The 18879-nt window shown below is 42.2% G+C and overlaps 1 protein-coding gene across 2 annotated transcripts in view; it reads right to left on the bottom strand.

Annotated features, from left to right (window-relative positions):
- GAS6 (growth arrest specific 6) overlaps window positions 1–18879 on the bottom strand; it is a 126761-nt gene that overhangs the window by 84750 nt on the left and 23132 nt on the right. For both annotated transcript variants that reach the window (XM_073614729.1, XM_073614727.1), the window contains exons 3-4: window positions 17573–17597; window positions 11403–11465 (exon numbers count right to left, since the gene is read on the bottom strand). In XM_073614729.1, coding sequence (XP_073470830.1) covers window positions 11403–11465; window positions 17573–17597 — 88 coding nt within the window. The remainder of the gene's footprint in view (window positions 1–11402; window positions 11466–17572; window positions 17598–18879) is intronic.

The following is an 18879-nucleotide window of genomic DNA, read 5'->3' on the forward strand; positions in this document are numbered from 1 at the left end:
AGAGAGAGAGAGAGAGAGAGAGAGAGAGAGGGAGAGGGAGAGGGAGAGGAGAGGGAGAGGGAGAGGGAGAGGGAGAGGGAGAGGGAGAGGGAGAGAGAGAGAGAGAGACAGGTAAATGGATACTGGCAGACCAAAGGTCTTCAGACAGGAAGTGATCCTCTATATAACCCCTACCACACAGGAAGCACTTCAGTTTTGTAGTAAGCACTGAATCCTCAAAAAAGGGAGGAGAGGGATCTCTGTGTCCCATGATGTACTCAAAGAAAAGGATTTTATAGGCAAGTATGACGAAAAAATCCTTTTTTTTTTTCACACGTCATGGGACACAGATTTAGGCGAATATTCATTACCTACTGGGATGTCCCAGAGCAATAGTCTTGAGGGGAGGGAGACACCCTGCCAAACAATAGCCACCAGAACTTATACGGCAGCCCGCAGTACACTGTGGCCGAAAGCTGAATCCTCGGCTGCTTGAACATCCACTTGATACAATTTTGTGAACTTATGCACTGAAGATCAGGTAGCAGCCTTACAAATCTGAGCCACAGATACCTGATGGCAAAAGCCCAGGAGGTTCCTACACCCCTGGTAGAATGAGCTCTCACCCTAGAGGGAGGAGCTTTAGGTTTCAGACCGTAGGCCTGAATGATCAATTGACGGACCCAATTGGCAATGAAAGCCGCCTGTCCCTTCTTGGGTCCTTTTGGTAAAACAAAAAAGGAGTCCGATCCTCGGATCTCCGCAGATCTAGACAAATAAACCTTGACTGCCCGGACAACATCCAATGAATGCAGTCATCTCTCTTCCGCCGAGCGAAGCTGAGAGAAAAAAGGCGACAAAATAATGTCCTGATTTAAATGAAAGGCTGACACCACCTTTGGCAAAAAGGATGGAACAGGTCGTAACATACCTCTGTCGTGGTGAAGGATCAAGTATGGTTCCCTGCACAAAAGGGTCGCCAACTCAGACACCCTTCTAGCCAAAGTGATGGCCATCAGGAAGGCATAAACCAGGGTGTACTGTCTCCATGGAGCTATCAGAGCATTTGCACCGATTGCCAGAGGATCCCTTGTTTGGGACACAAATTCATGCAGATTGTTGTTGAACCTGGATGCCATCAGGTCGACCTCTGGCCATCCCCAACGCTGGCAAATTTCCTGGAACACCCCTGGGTGTAGGGACCATTCCCCCGGGCAGATCTGCTGGCGGCTGAGATAATCTGCCTGCCAGTTCTCTACTTCCGGGATATGGACTGCCAATACAAGTTGGCACATGTCCCTCTGCCCAGGCTAGTATGCCGCCTCTTTGTCTATATAGGCCACTGCAGTGGCATTGTCAGACTGAAACCTGATAGGGCAGTCCTGAAGCTCCACCATCCAGGACTGTAGGGCCAGACATACTGCCTGTAATGCCAGGATCTGTTCTGTCCCTGACAATTTCCCCTGAGCTGTGAGCCCTTCTAGGGTCGCTTCCCAGCCTGAGAGACTGGCCTCTGTAGTCAGCACTCTCCAAGTTACCGGGAGAAAGGATTTCCCTTTCGCAGGTTCTGATCCTGCAACCACCAGTTTAGGCTTAAGGATGCCCGAGGAGATAAGCACATTGGATAATCCAGGGCTTTTCCTCTTCTGGTCCAGGCCAACAAGAGGTCTTGTTGTAAAGGCCTGGAATGGAACTGGGCATAGGGCACTGCCTCGAAGGAGGATACCATCCTCCCTAGAAGACTCATACAGAGCCGAAAGGAGGGTTGTCTGGTGCCCCTTATCCGATGCACCTGAGCCTTCAGGGCACAGATCCTTACGGGTGGCAAGAATATTCTTGCTTGAACCGTATCTAGGATCAGACCTAAATACTTTAGACTTTAAGCTGGTTTCAAGGCTGACTTTTCAGTATTTATGATCCAGCCTAAGCTTTTCAAATACCGCACTGTACATATTATGCTCTATTCTAGAGCCTGTAATGAGTGATCTCTGAGTAGGAGGTCATCCAGATACCCGAGCACCAGGATCCCTTGGGCCCTTAAAAGACCCAGTACTGGTGCTATGACTTTTGTGAACACCCAGGGAGCTGTAGCGAGCCCGAAGGGTAGAGCCATAAACTTAAAAATTACATTCCTCTACTGCAAAACTTAGGAACCTCTGATGAGGCTGAAAGATAGGTATGTGTAAATACGCATCTTTTATATCGATGGAGGCAAGAAAGTCTCCTCTCTGGAGTGAGGCTACTACTGAGCGGACAAACTCGATCCGAAAGGACTGTATTAGTAGATACTTGTTCAGGGATCTTGGGTCCAAAATGGGCCTTGTGTCCCCGTTTGGTTTCTGAACCGTAAACTGGTTTGCAGTAAAACCCTGTGCCCCTTTCGGATACCGGAACCTCTACAATCACTCCTTGATGTACTAGATGATGTAGTGCCTGAAGCAATAAGTTTTTTTGGAGGATCTGAGGGAACGCTGCTTCTTAAAAACCTCTGAAAGGGAACCCCCCCCCCGCGACTCTAGCTTGTAACCGTGAGATATAAATTGAGGCGACCCACTCGTCCTGAATTGTTGTTCTCCAAATGTCCGCAAAGTGCAGCAGCCTTCCATCAAGTGAGGGTGTCCCCTCAAGAGGGCTTGGTGCTGGGTTTAGAAGAATCTTGGACCCAGGGCTTCTTCTGGCCCTGCAGCTTGACCCTGGCCCTAGCGCCCTGTTGGCGGCGGAACCACCTTGACGCTGAGACATAGGAGGAAGCAGTCCCCGAGGTCTTAAACTAGGGACGTCTGGTGCTTTTCTTCATAGGAAGTAGAGAACTCTTCCCTCCAGAGATCTTTTAGATATATTTGTCCAAATGATCACCAAATAAACATGAAAAGGGAAGCCTGCCAATAACTTTTTACAAGGAAGCTCGGCTGACCAGTTCTTAAGCCATAAGAGTCTGCGCATATGTACAGACAAGAGAGCCAAACAGGAAACCTGCTGTATTGACTCCTTTAAGGAGTCAATAGCAAAACACAGCGCTCCAGAAATATCTGTCTTACTTTCAGGCAGATCAACCTCCTGGTTAAGCCTATCAGGCCATTTGACCTGATCCTTTGCGGACTGCTGCAACAGCTGGCTGAATAGCTGAACTGGCCAAAGAAAAGGAAACCTTTAATAATGACTCCAATTTCTTGTCAACAGGGTCTTTCAAACCCTGTGCGATATCTATTAAGTACTTGTTTAAGGAAGAGACTGCTGCATCTACTGCTGGCATGCTCCATTTTTTAACAAACTTTTCATCCATGGGATATAAAACGGAAAACCTTAGGAGGAACAAAAATCCTGTCAGGATGTTCCCAATCAACATACACCGCCTGTTCCAACAAGGGGTGTAGAGGGAAAGCCTGTGCAGCCTGAAGAGGCCTCAGGGATCCCAAAGAGGACCAGGGGGGCTCAGTCACCTCTGCAAGAGGCAACTTAAAGGCAGAACGAACCATTTCGGTCAGAGTCAAGATCAAAAGCCTCTGCGACTGAGAGGCAGTCATCAACTGGATATCTTCTTTTCCAGATTGCTCGGAAGCAGACTCTGCCGGGCCCTCCACAAAGTCCTGAGATTTAAGCTCTTCCCCGTCCTAGGAGGCTCCGGGGAGGGGGATCTGTCACGCTTCCTGCTACCCTGCGGGATGGAGGCAATATGTGTCCAGCCTTTAGCTAGCTTGACTGATTGTTACAATCACCGGGACACCCCACAATAATAGTAAAAGGGGTTTCACTTACCTGTCCAGGCGCAGGGCAACTTAGAAACTAAGACCCCAAACTTCACCCATCACAGCGGGTTCCTGTCACTTGAGGACCTTCAAGGACTGGGTACCCTTTTCATGTTTAGGGTCTACTCCCTTGGACCTGTACAGCACCCTGCAGGAACGCCTTACCACTGTGGTGTCCAGGATTCCACTTCGCAGGGTCCAGCGCCCCGAAGGCCGCATTACAGGCAAAACCTTGCAGGATCTTGAGTCTTCTTTGCGAGGCTCGGGTACCATTTATCTAAGCATATAAAGCCTGTGTCAAATGGATCCGATTGGTCAATCCCTTGATTCTGTGGGACTAGAGACCTGAAGCTCAGAGAGCTCAAACAAACCGTGCCATCCACCTTGAAGACACTGGTAAAAAACTGAAGTGCTTCCTGTGTGGGAGGGGTTATATAGGGGATCACTTCCTGTCTGAAGACCTTTGGTCTACCAGTGTACGTTCACCTGGAGCTAGAATATAACACAGTAGGTAATGAATATTAGCCTGATTCTGTGTCCCATGATGTATGAAAAATAAATAAGGTATTTATCGGTGGATTTTTTAGAAAACACATACAGTGGGGCACATCATTTATTATAACAGAGGGGATTGTAGTAACAATAAGTGGGTTAACAAGCACTTTGAACATTTCATGTGTTTTCTATTTTCTATTGTGAGTAATATATGGGTTTATGAGATGTGCAAATCATTGCATTCTGTTTTTATGTAGATTTTACAGTGTCTTAACTTTTTTGGAATCAGGGCTTTGATTGCCACATATCGATTACCTGCGAGTGGCTGCAATTAGCTGTGGGAATCGGCAGACTCCCATTGCTTTCAATGTGTGAATGTGACCTAACATAATAGGCGACTGAGTTTAAAACTAATCAAATATTTGCCCTAAAAAACGAGCTGGGGGTGCGAAAGGTATTTGGCTGTAATCAGCGTAACAGTACATGTTACTTTAAGAAGGGGATAAAAAAAAAAAAAAAAAGGACAAGTTTTGTTTTTACCCATAGTCATTTTAAGGAAGTGAAAGCACTCAAAACGAGACAGCTGCTGGACATGAACACTAGATAGTAAAACAAAACTGCATATACCAATTTAGAAAATGTATACCAAATGGTGGCACTATATATCTGCGTAAAAAATTCACGGAAGTCCTTATTTAACCATAACGGCATCTATAGTGTTTTTGTACTTGGTTTCTTTATTATATTCAGGACTAAATATTTTTTAAAAATTACTCATTCCACCTTCTTTCCTCTAAAATTAAATAGATACTGCACTTTTGAAAATAACCATTTTAAATAAATATTAAAAAAAACAAAAAAAAACACTACTTCCTTCTAAGCTAGCTTAATATGTCAAAGAAACTAGAACTTCTCAATAATAAAGTGTTTTTTGTTGGTATTAATTGTAAAAGTACCAACATCTGTATAAACTCTTAAACCCATTCCAGAACACAGCATTATAGAGTTACAAAATTCTAACAAAGCTAAAAAAAAATGCCAAAGAAGAGGAAAGAAATGGCAAGAAATGGCAAGAAATGGCGGGTTTGACGGTGGGCGATATTGCAGGAGAGGAATGTAGAAGGTAGGATGCCAGGCAGTATGTGCAGATGATATGGTAGCTAATGCTTTTTTTAAAAAAAAAAATAACAAATGTGTATACTTACCTGTTCTGTACAGTTGGTTTTGCACAGGGCAACCTGGATCCTCCTCTTCACGGGTACCTCTTCGCTGCTCCTGGCCCCTCCCTCCTGTCGAGTGCCTCCACAGAAAGCAGCTTGCTATGGGGGCACCCGAACTGCAGCTCCATGTGTCCATTCAGACACGGATCTGCTGTTCGCCCCCCCTTCTCGATTGACTAACCTTAATTGACAGCCAATGGCATCGCTGCAGTGTCTCAGCCAATCAGGAGGGTGGCCAAGGGACTCATGGCCATCGCTGGACAGAGATGGGGCTCAAGTAAGTATTTTTTTAGGTGCTGGGGAGGCTGCTACACACAGAATGCTTTTTATTCTAATGCACAGAATGCATTAAGATAAAAAAAACCTTCTGACTTTACAACCCCTTTAACTCAAAAATTAGTGGTTACTAATCTTTCCTTAATTTGCACCAAAGCCACTAAAAAAAATATAGCCATAGAGGTGACTGACAGGGGCAGGGCAGTGTGCCACATAATGCATTGAACACCCATTAACAAAACTGGTTATATGAAGCAGCATCATAGGGTTTATGCTATTTACAAATGCTTTTACAGCAGAGGAACAAAGGTCATAATCAGTGCCTGGGAACCAGGCCAGGTGACATTTAGGCATATTAAAAGTGAGTCAATGGAATCAGGTTAAAATGAAAGCACCAGAATTGAAGCAGGCTATTAATAAGTACTGTATCATGGTGTTCATGAACAATGGAGGGAATATTGGACACCAAACAGAATAGGCATTGGCACATCCTACTGAAGTTATGTTGTGCTGATTTTTCCGTTCTTTATTTTGGTTGCATTAGGGCTCCATTAACACTTGTATGACTTGAGTGCAACTTTGGACCGGTGCAACTTGGATATTATTATTATTATACAGGAGGATATGAGAGTTAACAGTCTATGGCCCTCAAGTTGCATGAAAGTGGGACCAAAGTAGTGCATAAACTACTTTGAAGTTGCTGCAACTTTAAGTTGCACATACAGTATGAATGGTTATCACTGGAAAACACGGGGAAAGACTTGTCATGCGACTTTGATGTCCAAAGTTGTATGATAAGTCACACAAGTGTGAATAGAGCCTTCCGACGGGAAATGTTGGATGTGAGCTCGTTGTTGGAAAGTCCGATTGTGTGTATGCTCCATCGAACATTTGCTGTCAGACTTTCCGCCAACAAATGTTTGCTAGCAGGATCTCAAATTTTCCGCCACCAAAACTTTGTTGTCGGAAAGTCCGATCGTGTGTACACAAGTAGGTCGCACGCATGCTCGGAATCAAGCAGAAGGAGCCGCACTGGCTATTGAACTTCCTTTTTCTTGGCTCGTCGTACGTCTTGTATGTCACCACGTTCCCATGTTCGTAATTGTTGGCCAACATTTGTGTGACCGTGTGTATGAAAGACAAGTTTGAGCCAACAACCTTCGAACAAAAATTCATGGTTTTGTTGGCGGAAAGTCCGATCGTGTGTACGGGGCATAAGGCTTCGAGAAGGACTTCTACATTCAAAAGAGGAAACCTCAATATGTTTAATGTTAAAAAAAGGAAAAAAAAAAAAAAAATGTAAAGAGTGTTTAGAAGGACAGCCAACAAAAACTGATATTGTGAGCTTTAATACAGTGCCTTGCAAAAGTATTCACCCCCTTGGAATTTTTCACGTTTTGTTGCCTCACAACCTGGAATTAACATGGATTGATTGAGGATTTGCATCATTTAATTTACAGAACATGCCCACAACTTTGATGATTTTTTTTTTTATTATGAAGCAAACAACAAATAGGACAAAATAACAGAAAAAGTCAATGTGCATAACTATTCACCCCGCTAAAGTCAATACTTTTTAGAGCCACCTTTTGCGGCTATCACAGCTACAAGTCGCTTTGGATAAGTCTCTATGAGCTTGCCACATCTTACCACTGGGATTTTTGCCCATTTCTCCTTGCAAAACTGCTCCAGCTCCTTCAAGTTGGATGGTTTGCGCTTGTGAACAGCAATCTAAGTCTGACCACAGATTTTCTATTGGATTGAGGTCTGGGCTTTGACTAGGCCATTCCAACACATTTACATGTTTCCCCTTAAACCACTTAAGTGTTGCTTTAGCAATGTGTTTGGGGTCATTGTCCTGCTGGAAGGTGAACCTCCGTTCTAGCCTCAAATCACACACAGAGTGGTACAGGTTTTGCTCAAGAATATCCCTGTATTTAGCACCATCCATCTTTCCCTCAACTCTGACCAGTTTCCCAGTCCTGACTGCGAAAAACATTCCCACAGCATAATGCTGCCACCACCATGTTTCACTGTGGGGATGGTGTTCTTTGGGTGATGTGATGTGTTGGGTTTGCCCCAGACATAGCGTTTTCTTTGATGGACAAAAAGTTAAATTTTAGTCTCATCAGACCAAAGCACCTTCCTCCATACATTTTGGGAGTCTCCCACATGCCTTTTCACAAATTCAAAACATGCCATTTTGTTTTTTGCTGAAGGTAATGGCTTTCTTCTGGCTACTCTGCCATAAAGCCCAACTCTATGGAGCGTACGGCTTATTGTTGTCCTATGTACAGATACTCCAGTCTCTGCTGTGGAACTCTGCAGCTCCTCCAGGGTTACCTTCGGTCTCTGTGCTGCCTCTCTGATTAATGCCCTCCTTGCCCGGTCCGTGAGTTTTGGTGTGTGGCCGTCTTTTGGCAGGTTTGCTGTTGTGCCATGTTCTTTCCATTTGGTTATGATAGATTTGATGGTGCTCCTAGGGATCATCAAAGATTTGGATATTTTTTTTAAACCTAACCCTGACTTGTACTTCTCAACAACATTGTCCCTTACTTGTTTGGAGAGTTCCTTGTTCCTATGTAATGACAGATCATGTGACACTTGCACACAGGTGGACATCATTTCACTAATTATGTGACTTCTGAAGGTATTTGGTTGCACCAGAGCATTTTATGGGCTTCATAACAAAAGGGGTGAATACATACGCACATGCCAATTATCAGTTTTTTATTAATGAAAAATAGTTTTTTGTATATATTTTTCTAATTTTACTTCATCAACTTAGTCTATTGTGTTCTGATCCATCACATATCATTCAGATTAAAAAAAAAAAACATTGAACTAAAGGCTGTAATGTAACAAAATAGGTAAAAAGCCATGGGGGGTGAATACTTTTGCAAGGTACTGTAGATGCTAAACCTTGAGGCATTATTTTAGTTTTCTCCAGGACTCCAAGGCAGAGGCGGCTCTTTAATTAGGCAAATTGCTCTCCCAGCCGGCAAATGACAGGAGCAGGCCCTAGAAGGAGACCTCCGTCACCACCCTGCTCGAGCCGCCACTGAAAGACTGGAGGGCCCTTTGCGTTTCCTGCTCATTCCCCCTCCCTCCTCCTGTCAGAGGGTGGTAGCAGAACAGCAGAAGATCAAGCGGCTGTGTCTGTGTGGAAAGAGCAACTACAGGCTTTTCCCTTTCCCCCTCCCTTTCCTCTACTCGCTGCTGTACTCGGGAGCGGCGCTGCCTATGTTTCTTAACCCTTCCTTATTGGCCAGGGGAAAAAAAAAGCAGAGAGGATTGTGGGACATGTAGTACCGAGGGCTGGACATCGCAACCCTAAGGAAAGAAACTGAAGCCCCCAGCATGCCCAGCTGAATAGGAGGGAGCGAGAGCCAGGAGCCCGGGAGAGCTTTTGGGCAAGTGCACCCAGGACTCCAGAGGGAGAGGACTGTGCTGCTTGGACTCCATCAGAGGGAGAGAAAACCCTGCTGCACTGTGCCACAAGAGGAAAAGCTACACAGCCTAGCACCACTCCTGGTGAGGAATGGAACGGAGTCATTTCCAGAATACAGATCTGGGTGCTACCTAGCAGAGTCGCCAAGGGCAACCCAGAGTGAGCCAACTCCTGATCAGAGGAATCGTTGTTGCTGTATCCCCAGGTCTGGTGAGAGGGCCTATCGGCCATTATCTACTGCCATTCATAGGAACTGCTCACTGTGTTATTCTTTGGCCTAATACTGCCTGCAGGCCATATTCACAGCTGCAGCGTGCACCAACGATTAGAGATGAAGATTTAGCACAGGTACACATTGTTGCAGGTTAGAAATCATGCAAGTTCAGCTGACATCGGTATGGATTTATGTACAGATGTCTTTTCAAATCACCCCCGAAGTCGCCAAAAGTAGTACAGAAACTACTTTTGGAAATAGGTGCGGCGCCAAAAAGTCAGCGATGCACCCATTTGGACGGTGCCATTACCTGCAATACCTAACGATTTGGCATGCGATTTGACATGTCAAATCGCATGCCAAACTGGCTCAATGTGAACGTGGGCTTAGGACTAAAGACTGCCCTATAACTGTAGCAACCCCAGGGCTATGACCGGCACTACCATAAGGCAGCTTAAGAAGCCACCACATGACACCAGGATAGGGGGGAGGTAAAATCCAAATCCCCAGCCACTTGCTGGGGATTCAAATTTTTACAGTGCTGTACTGGGAGTGTGTGTACTAGTAAAGCCGACTGTCGCCTTTCATGTGGAAGTGTCACAAGTGGCTGTGAAACTGCCTATCACTCCCACCACTGCTGCGATGTGGAACCCCCCCACCATGTTTACTGGGTACCACTGTCCCACCTGTGGGCCTGATGCTGTCATGGCGGGTGGCATTGGGAAGGGCAGTGGAAGCTCAGCGGATTTTCTTCCACTCAGCCTCCCTCCTGTACACGGACCAGGAAGTGTCATGTATGACCTCACTTCCTGGACCGGACATAAGTAGAAAAAATCCTTGCGCAGGGCCCAGTTTGTTGTTACCATTTAAAGGGGAACCCCACCTTCTTTCAGTTCTTCGAGTGCACTTGGAAACCACTAGGAAACTGCTAATCCTTCAGCCACGTTTAGAGTACAGTTGTGTTGCTAAATATTGATTTACCTATTCTCATATTGATTTTTCTGCCTTGATCTAGAGCTGTTATATATATATATATATATATATATATATATATATAATTTGTCTACCTTTATTACCCAAGGACAGTTCTACTCTGCTTAGTGAGCTGCACTTTGTCATTTATGCAAGTTCTTAATTAAAGTCAAATAGTGTTTACCACTAAGCAGGTGTGTACTCGTTTAATGCCTAGATCCTACAGTAAGGTTGAAGGTACTATACGTTGGTGTTGCTATGTGTGTCTGTAGTAATTCAATCAACCAGGTGTGTCAGAGGGGCTGTATAATGTTTGAATTTTGTCAGTGATCAGTGCAGCTGCAGCACAACTTTCAGTTTATGATATTGTGAAGGCCAATGAACAGTATACCTGAATACAGCACTTGTGGACAGGCCATATGAAACACATAACTACTGCTCATAAAATTTGATGAATGCTGATATGAATCAGTGTTTGGTCATTTTTTTCAGTTTACTGAATGCAGCAGAAGTCAGTATCCATTTATTTCAAGCCAGCTAATATTCAATCTGTATCATGCTAGTGAAAAGCTGGCCCCATGTAAGGTTCAGTCACGTGCAGTCAACAAGTGCAGATTGGAAGGCCTTATCTTGCAGCTGTGTAGTGAGTTTCGGGAAAAGGAGGAAGGAACTGGTTATTCAGTACGGAATTTCAGATATTTGCTGATTGAGCGTTTACAACTGCAATACCAAGCTGGATTCCAATATCAACAAAATATCTCAAACAAGTGAGGCCTTACTTGTTATATAAATTATGAATAAAGTGCTAGTCACTTGCCAGTTCTCAGTTATAAACGCTGTGCTCATTGGAGCTGCTTCCGTTTCACACTATAAACACGAGTGTGTCATTGTTTTGTGAAGAACAGATAAGCTAGACAAAACGAGCCAGAGAAAAATACTGGTGGAACATTTGTATAATGCTGCAATCTATTTGTAATGTGAAAACATGGCAATTCCACATCCAAAAAAAAAGGATATCAGAAAAGAAAAAAGTCACAAGGACTACTTACTATGTATGCAGGTAGAGAGACCAGGGTCTTTTCTTTCTGGAAACCAGTACCTACGAATGCATTCTAGAGGAGAGAGGATATGCATTAAAGTTACAAATATTAGCTGCAATTTTAAAACATTCTGGTGTCAAATAGCCCATCTCAATCCAATTTTGTTTTTCAGTGGGAAGAGCAGAACCGCTATCTGTTTTTTATTGATGTATCCCCATTGGGCACATTTTCCTTCATTTTCTGTCTCTGGGGCAAAACAAAACGTAAGTAGAGCAGGAAATGATGGCAAATATCTCCAAAGAGGACAGATACAGCAATATTTTTAGTGGGGAAAGGCTTGAACTTCTGTCTATCTTTGACCATTCTGCCCCATTTACCCATTTGTTCTTTCATAGTGAGAAAGAGTCGAGGGGAGGAACCTGCCCAGTCAAAGACAGCAATAAAAATCTGACAGCTGTTCAAAACCTCCCCACTCTACTCAATACGTAAAAGAAAATAGCTAGAGCTGAATATAAAATGATCAGATATATGTGAGGGACTGGGCTCAATGACAAAACAAAAAAAAAAAATGTAATGTCACCTCCCCTCCTCATCCAATCAGAGAATGCCTTGTATTCATTGAAGAAAATACAAGGGTATTTTATGATTGGTGGCAGTGCCAAGCGAGTGAACCCCTGTGGTCAGTGCCCAGAGGGGAAAACACTCGCACAGAACTTTGGTAGGACCCGGAAGAACAGTGATTTTCAGCTTCCCCAAGAGCCTCTCAGGTATGAGATATGCATACTTACATGCCAGGCTAGATCAATGTAACTATGCAATAAATATAATTCATAAAGTTCACCTTTAATAACTATGTTGAAAGCAAGTTCTAGTAAACACGGGAAAATACAACAATAGGCACTGCACTGCTGTCAGAAATATGTCCAACAATAAATAGGTATACAAGAAAATATGTCAATCGGAAAGTATTCCATTTCGATAAAAAGTTACATATTTTTTTTTTTTTTACTTCAACATGGTGATCTAGGCAAAAATTGATACTTGATGATCACACTAAATTGCAAAATTGAAATTTATGATTAAATCACATATGGGCATATTTTGTGTATTGATTATGTAAAAGATTAGTAACCTGCATATTTACAATCTGCACTGATCCAATCAGTTAAAGTGGACCTTCACTTAAAAGTGAAAGTACAACTAATTTGCCTCTTCCCTCCTCCTCTAACATATTTGAAAGTGTTTTTTTTTTTCTTACAGGTACTTGCTCCCATGTCCCCAATTCTCGCCCAGGCAATAATTATGAAAGTTTGACCACCTCTGCCCACAACCTCCTGGGAAACATCACATGTCCCAGGAGACTGTGGGACCAATCTGAATTTGTAGCACAGTCTCACACATGCGCAGTGGGGAGCCAGCTGTTAAGCAGCAGGAAGTCACAGCCGACTTCAACAGCCAAGGTGGCGGTGCCCAGGATTCGAAGACCAGTTAAGAACTAGCCCAGGTGAAGACAGCACTGGACTCTTGGGCTGGTAAATGTCCGTTTCTTAAAAATCAGCAGCTACAGTATTTTAATACTGACTTAAAAAAATATATATATTTTTTTTACAAATTACTGCAATTCCTCTTTAACTATAATCTAAAACAGCCAATAAGATTATAACACTTTGCATACAAACACACATTCTATTGTCACACTGTCTAAATAAAGCCTTGATAGATGAAATACAGAAATCATCTTTGGGAAAAAAGTAGCTTTTAAGGGTCAGAGGGTGTTAGAGAAGAATTGCATACCAGAGATAAGGGACCTGAAGGGCACAAACTAATGCTTGGATTCATTTCTGCTGAATTCTGCTGATTCCAAAACCATTTACATGTGTTTTAGAAGATTGTTGCCAATTTTACTCACGCTGCAATAACATTTCCTAGTAAATGTAAATAGCTCCTGTATATGGAGCAAATAACGCGTTCTGATTCCACTACAGCCATGTTTTAGGAAATTATTTTTTTAGCATTAATATAGTATGTCCTATTGGGCCAATCCATGGACTTGTAGAGTCTGTTTTTTGTTAGGAATCATTATGTCTCACCGATTTAGGAATAGGTCATATTTTCTTCCTATCGGAGGAGCATGCAGGTCCCTGCATACATCTTCTGCTGCAACCTAATCTCAGAAGCACAATAGTTTGCTAAAGTTTCTGCTGTGGACGTAAAGGGTAACTAATGCTTTGAGTGTGCTTTCTAGAACTCCATTCTGGTCATTCTCCACAGGAAGTTGGCAGATATTCAGTACTGTGCAAAAGCTTTAGGCAGGTGTGCAAGAATGCTTTCAAAAATATATATTAATTATTTTTATCAATTTACAAAAAAAGTAAGAACAGAAGAAAAATCTAAATCAAATCAATATTTGGTGACTACCTTTTGGCTTAAAACCAGCATAAATTCTTCTAGATACACGTGCACAGTTTTTGAAGCAACTCAGAAGGTACAGTCAGGTCCATAAATATTGGGACATCGACACAATTCTAATCTTTTTGGGTCTATACACCATCACAATGAATTTGAAATGAAACGAACAAGATGTGCTTTAACTGCAGACTTTCAGCTTTAATTCGAGGGTATTTACATCCAAATCAGGTGAATGGTGTAGGAATTACAACAGCTTGTATATGTGCCTCCCACTTTTTAAAGGGACCAAAAGTAATGGGACAGATTAATAATCATCCATCAAACTTTCATTTTTTAATACTTGGTTGCAAATCCTTTTCAGTAAATTACAGCCTAAAAGTCTGGAACGCATAGACAATGCCAGATGCTGGGTTTCATCCCTGGTGATGCTCTGCCAGGCCTCTACTGCAACTGTCTTCAGTTCCTGCTTGTTCTTGGGGCAATATCCCTTCAGTTTTGTCTTCAGCAAGTGAAATGCATGCTCAATCGGATTCAGGTCAGGTGAATGACCTGGCCATTGTATAACATTCCACTTCTTTTCCTTAAAAAACTCCTTTGGTTGCTTTCGCAGCATGCTTTGGGTCATTGTCCATCTGCACTGTGAAGCACCGTCCAATGAGTTCTGAAGAATTTTTCTGAATAAGAGCAGATAATATTGCCCGAAACACTTCAGAATTCATCCTGCTGCTTTTGTCAGCAGTCACATCATCAATACAAGAGAACCAGTTCCATTGGCAGCCATACATGATTGTCCACACCATGACACTACCACCACCACGCTTCACTGATGAGGTGGTATGCTTTGGATCATGAGCAGTTCCTTTCTCCATACTGTTCTCTTCCAATCACTCTGGTACAAGTTGACATTGGTCTCATCTGTCCATAGGATGTTGTTCCAGAACTGTGAAGGCTTTTTTAGATGTTGTTTGGCAAACTCTAATCTGGCCTTCCTGTTTTTGGTTTACATCTTGTGGTGAGCCCTCTGTATTCACTCTGGTGAAGTCTTCTCTTGGTTGTTGACTTTGACACACATACACCTACTTCCTGGAGAGTGTTTTTGATCTGGCCAACTGTTGTAAAGGGTGTTTTCTTCACCAGGGAAAGAATTCTTCGGTCATCCACCACAGTTGTTTTCCATGGTCTTCCGGGTCTTTTGGTGTTGCTGAGCTCACCCGTGCGTTCTTTTTTAAGGATGTTCCAAACAGTTGATTTGGCTACACCTAATGTTTTTGCTATCTCTCTGATGGGATTGTTTTGTTTTTTCAGCATAATGATGGCTCGCTTCACTGATAGTGACAGCTCTTTGGATCTCATATTGAGAGTCGACAGCAACAGATTCCAAATGCAAATAGCACACTTGAAATGAACTCTGGACCTTTTATCTGCTCCTGGTAAATGGGATATTGAGGGAATAACACACACCTGGCCATGGAACAGCTAAGCAGATAATTGTCCCATTACTTTTGGTCCCTTAAAAAGTGGGAGGCACATATACAAACTGTTGTAATTCCTACACCGTTCACCTGATTTGGATGTAAATACCCTCAAATTAAAGCTGAAAGTCTGCAGTTAAAGCACATCTTGTTCGTTTCATTTCAAATCCATTGTGGTGGTGTATAGAGCCAAAAAGATTAGAATTGTGTCGATGTCCCAATATTTATGGACCTGACTGGAGGTTGTTCCAAACACCTTGGAGAATCAACCACAGATTTGTGAATGTAGGCTGCTGCAAATCCTTCGGTCCCTTCATGTAATCCCAGACAGACTTAATGATGCTGTAAGCAGGGCTTTGTGGGGGTTAAACCATCACTTCCAGGATCTCTTGTTCTTTATGACATTGGTTGTATGTTTGGGGTCATTGTCCTGCTGCAGAATAAATTTGGGGTTAATCATATGCCTCCCTGATGGTATGGCATGATTGATACCTGTATTTCTCAGCATTAGGGACACCACTGATCAGGCAACATTGAAAACCGTAGTAGTGGGCTAAGGAAACTTAATACAGCAGATGAAAGACACATCATGCTTACTTCCATTCAACAATCGGAAGATATCCAGCAGTGCCATCAGCACATAACTGGCAGAAACCAGTGGGACCCATTTACACCCATCTACTGTCTGGAGAAGTCTGTCCAGAAGTGGTCTTCATGGAAGAATTGCAGCCAAAAAGCCAAACCTCTGATGTGGAAACAAGCCTAAGTGACTCAACTATGCATGAAAACATAGGAACTGGGGTGCAGAAGAATGGCAAAAGGTGCTCTTGCCTGAGGAGTCTAAATTTCAACTATATGGTTGTAGCAGGAGGCAGTTTGTTTGCCAAAGGGCTGGAAAGCGGTACAATAATGAGTGTCCGCAGGCAACAGTGAAGCATGGTGAAGGTTCCTTGCAAGTTTGTGGCTGCATTTTTGCAAATGGAAATGGAAATTTGGTCAGGATAAATGGTGTCCTCAATGTTGAGAAACACAAGCAAATACTTATCCTTTACCATCAGGGAGGCATGTGATTGGCCCCAAATGTATTCTGCAGCAGGGATTATGTCTTCCAAGACCCCTAGCAGACAGCACATAGGGTCTACAGGTACCGTTGTTTGGAACACTCCATTATTAAATACTATCTTTAGTGTAAAGAAGAACAAGGAGTCCTGTGAGTGATGGTTTGACCCCCACAGAGCCCTGATCTCAATAACATCAAGTCATTACTTGAAGAGACAGAAGGATTTGAGGCAGTCTAAAGCCACAGAAGATCTTCTGTTCAATTACTTCCTATTTTGTTAATTGATACAAATAAACGATTAGAACTTCCATTTCTGAAAGCATTGTTAATGTACAGCATTTTTTTCCACACCTGCCTAAAACGTTTGCACAATACTGTACTTCATCACCTTTTATGTCAGGCTTGTTCAGGGCAAGGACAGTGTTTTGATCTTCTGAGTTTCCAAAATTGCTTTGCTGGTGAATGGATGTGCTGAGCTAAATGTGGAGATGGCATTGCTTTCTAAGGCATCCAGGTTCATGACCATTCTGTTCTTTATTACAAACTATTGATGCAGCTTGTTCACTTCCCAGCTTCTAGTCTGCTTATTGGAAAAGAGCAATGGCATACTGATGAATGGATCCCTATATTCCTCCCTTCTGAAGCAAACTCGGTGTTTTGTTTTTAGTTTAAGAGTAAAGATGCTTTGAAACCCCTATCATTTTTTTTGCATTCTGTGTACCATTGGGGAAATTTCTCTTCCCCTTCTGTCCTATAAATTTAACAGAAAGTTTGAGGAAATCTCCCAATGTGAGAGTATAGAGTATTAGATAGTTGTCCCTAGAACAGGTAGGAAGATTTATCCTCACCTCATGATCTAGGTTCAACTCTTACATTCCCCCCTCACGTTCTTTTGCGACTACTGACACCAGTACAAATAGAGGGGTGCTGCTCTCCAATGGGGACATGAACAGCAAAAGAAATCTAAACAAAAAAAAATTGTACAGGAGATACAATTGAAACGGACATCTCTACGTAACCAGTCACACTCCTGGCACTTCCTCTTTCAGCCCAAGTCATATAGGAAGCCAATATAAACTCAGATTCTTATTTAAAATCTGTATATAATGATTTCTGAATACATGGAAAGAGTAAATAAATAGAGGGTGGTTTTATTTGCCTGGAATTACATTTTAACTGTACATTTAAAAATACCATCAATGTAAAAGATAATAATCACAAACTACCAGGGAACTTACCTAAATATCTTGGGTAAAAATACTCCTGTGAAAAAAAAAATATGATATGGTAAGATATGAGAAGAGGCTAGAACAAGAGAATGATCTAAACAAAACAAAAGCAATTTGGTTTCATGATTGAATATATATACTACATCAGATTTTCAGAAAGACAGGTATCTGGGACCTGTCAAGAGTCTCCCATCAATGACATCTGGTTGTCGTCTCCTACAACATATTAAACCGCTACAATAAATAAAATGCAGGTGCTAGTATTTGCCTACACATACATTTGCCATTTGCTCTACAATGCAAATACCAGCGTCTGCTAACAAAGTACAAGTTGACCCGCCACTTATTACAGGACCATTCCTGACATCCGCGCTGACAAATAGTACCAAGAGGTGATGAGCCAAAGCTTGACTTTACAAGCAGAAGTTAGAATTAGCATGCCCTTGGTTTATGGACACTCACAAAAAGGTGCTTAATAGTTCATTGTGCACTGTATTCAAAATATTACTTTTGCAGGAGACAACAGGTTTACAATAAATGGTTACTAAATTTACTGTTGATACGGTTTTAAGTAAAGTTCTGGTTGCAGGGCTATTTTACTGCTATATTATAAAGATTATCTGGTAAAAAAATGAAATACTTAAGATAGATGAATCTAACTATACATACACACACGCATATAGTAAATGTGATGTTCAAATTTTTACTTCAGGTGACTCTTCTAGGGTATGGGTTTGATGAATATCACATGCTTTATAAATACTGTAAGTCCCTTAATACCAGTTTACCCAGCATAGTGTAAAGTAAACAAATTACTAGACAATAATATGGTTACTCTAGGTTCCTTTTATTTAAACAGATGTGTTCCATTGCACTAAAAGTGTCAATGCTCTTTGTCATATGTCAATATGGGGAAGTTAGGGGAGACCCAGTAGCCAAAGCAGCCTTTAAACTGTTTTTATTACAGGTATTTATAATAAAAAAAATACATTTCGAATGAACTGCTTTACCTTTCTGGGTAATAATATGGTACAAAGGAAAAAATACACAAAGATCTAAGGTGACATATGAGATATATTAAAGACCTACTAAACTGCTTTAAAATTAAAACAGAAGCCACATTGCATATTTTTTGTGTGGCACTTCTGAGAACACTGGCATTGGGACATGTATAGAAATTAACAATTATTGCTCAAAACAAGCAGCAGAAAATCAGACCTATGGGGATGATTTTTAAAAACTGGATCAAGAAAGACCAAAGCTAAATTGAAACTTTCCATCCTGTTATAATAAATCTGCCCACCAGAGTGCCATAA

The sequence above is a fragment of the Aquarana catesbeiana genome, linkage group LG02, assembly GCF_042186555.1.
Source record: "Aquarana catesbeiana isolate 2022-GZ linkage group LG02, ASM4218655v1, whole genome shotgun sequence".
Lineage (NCBI taxonomy): Eukaryota > Metazoa > Chordata > Amphibia > Anura > Ranidae > Aquarana > Aquarana catesbeiana.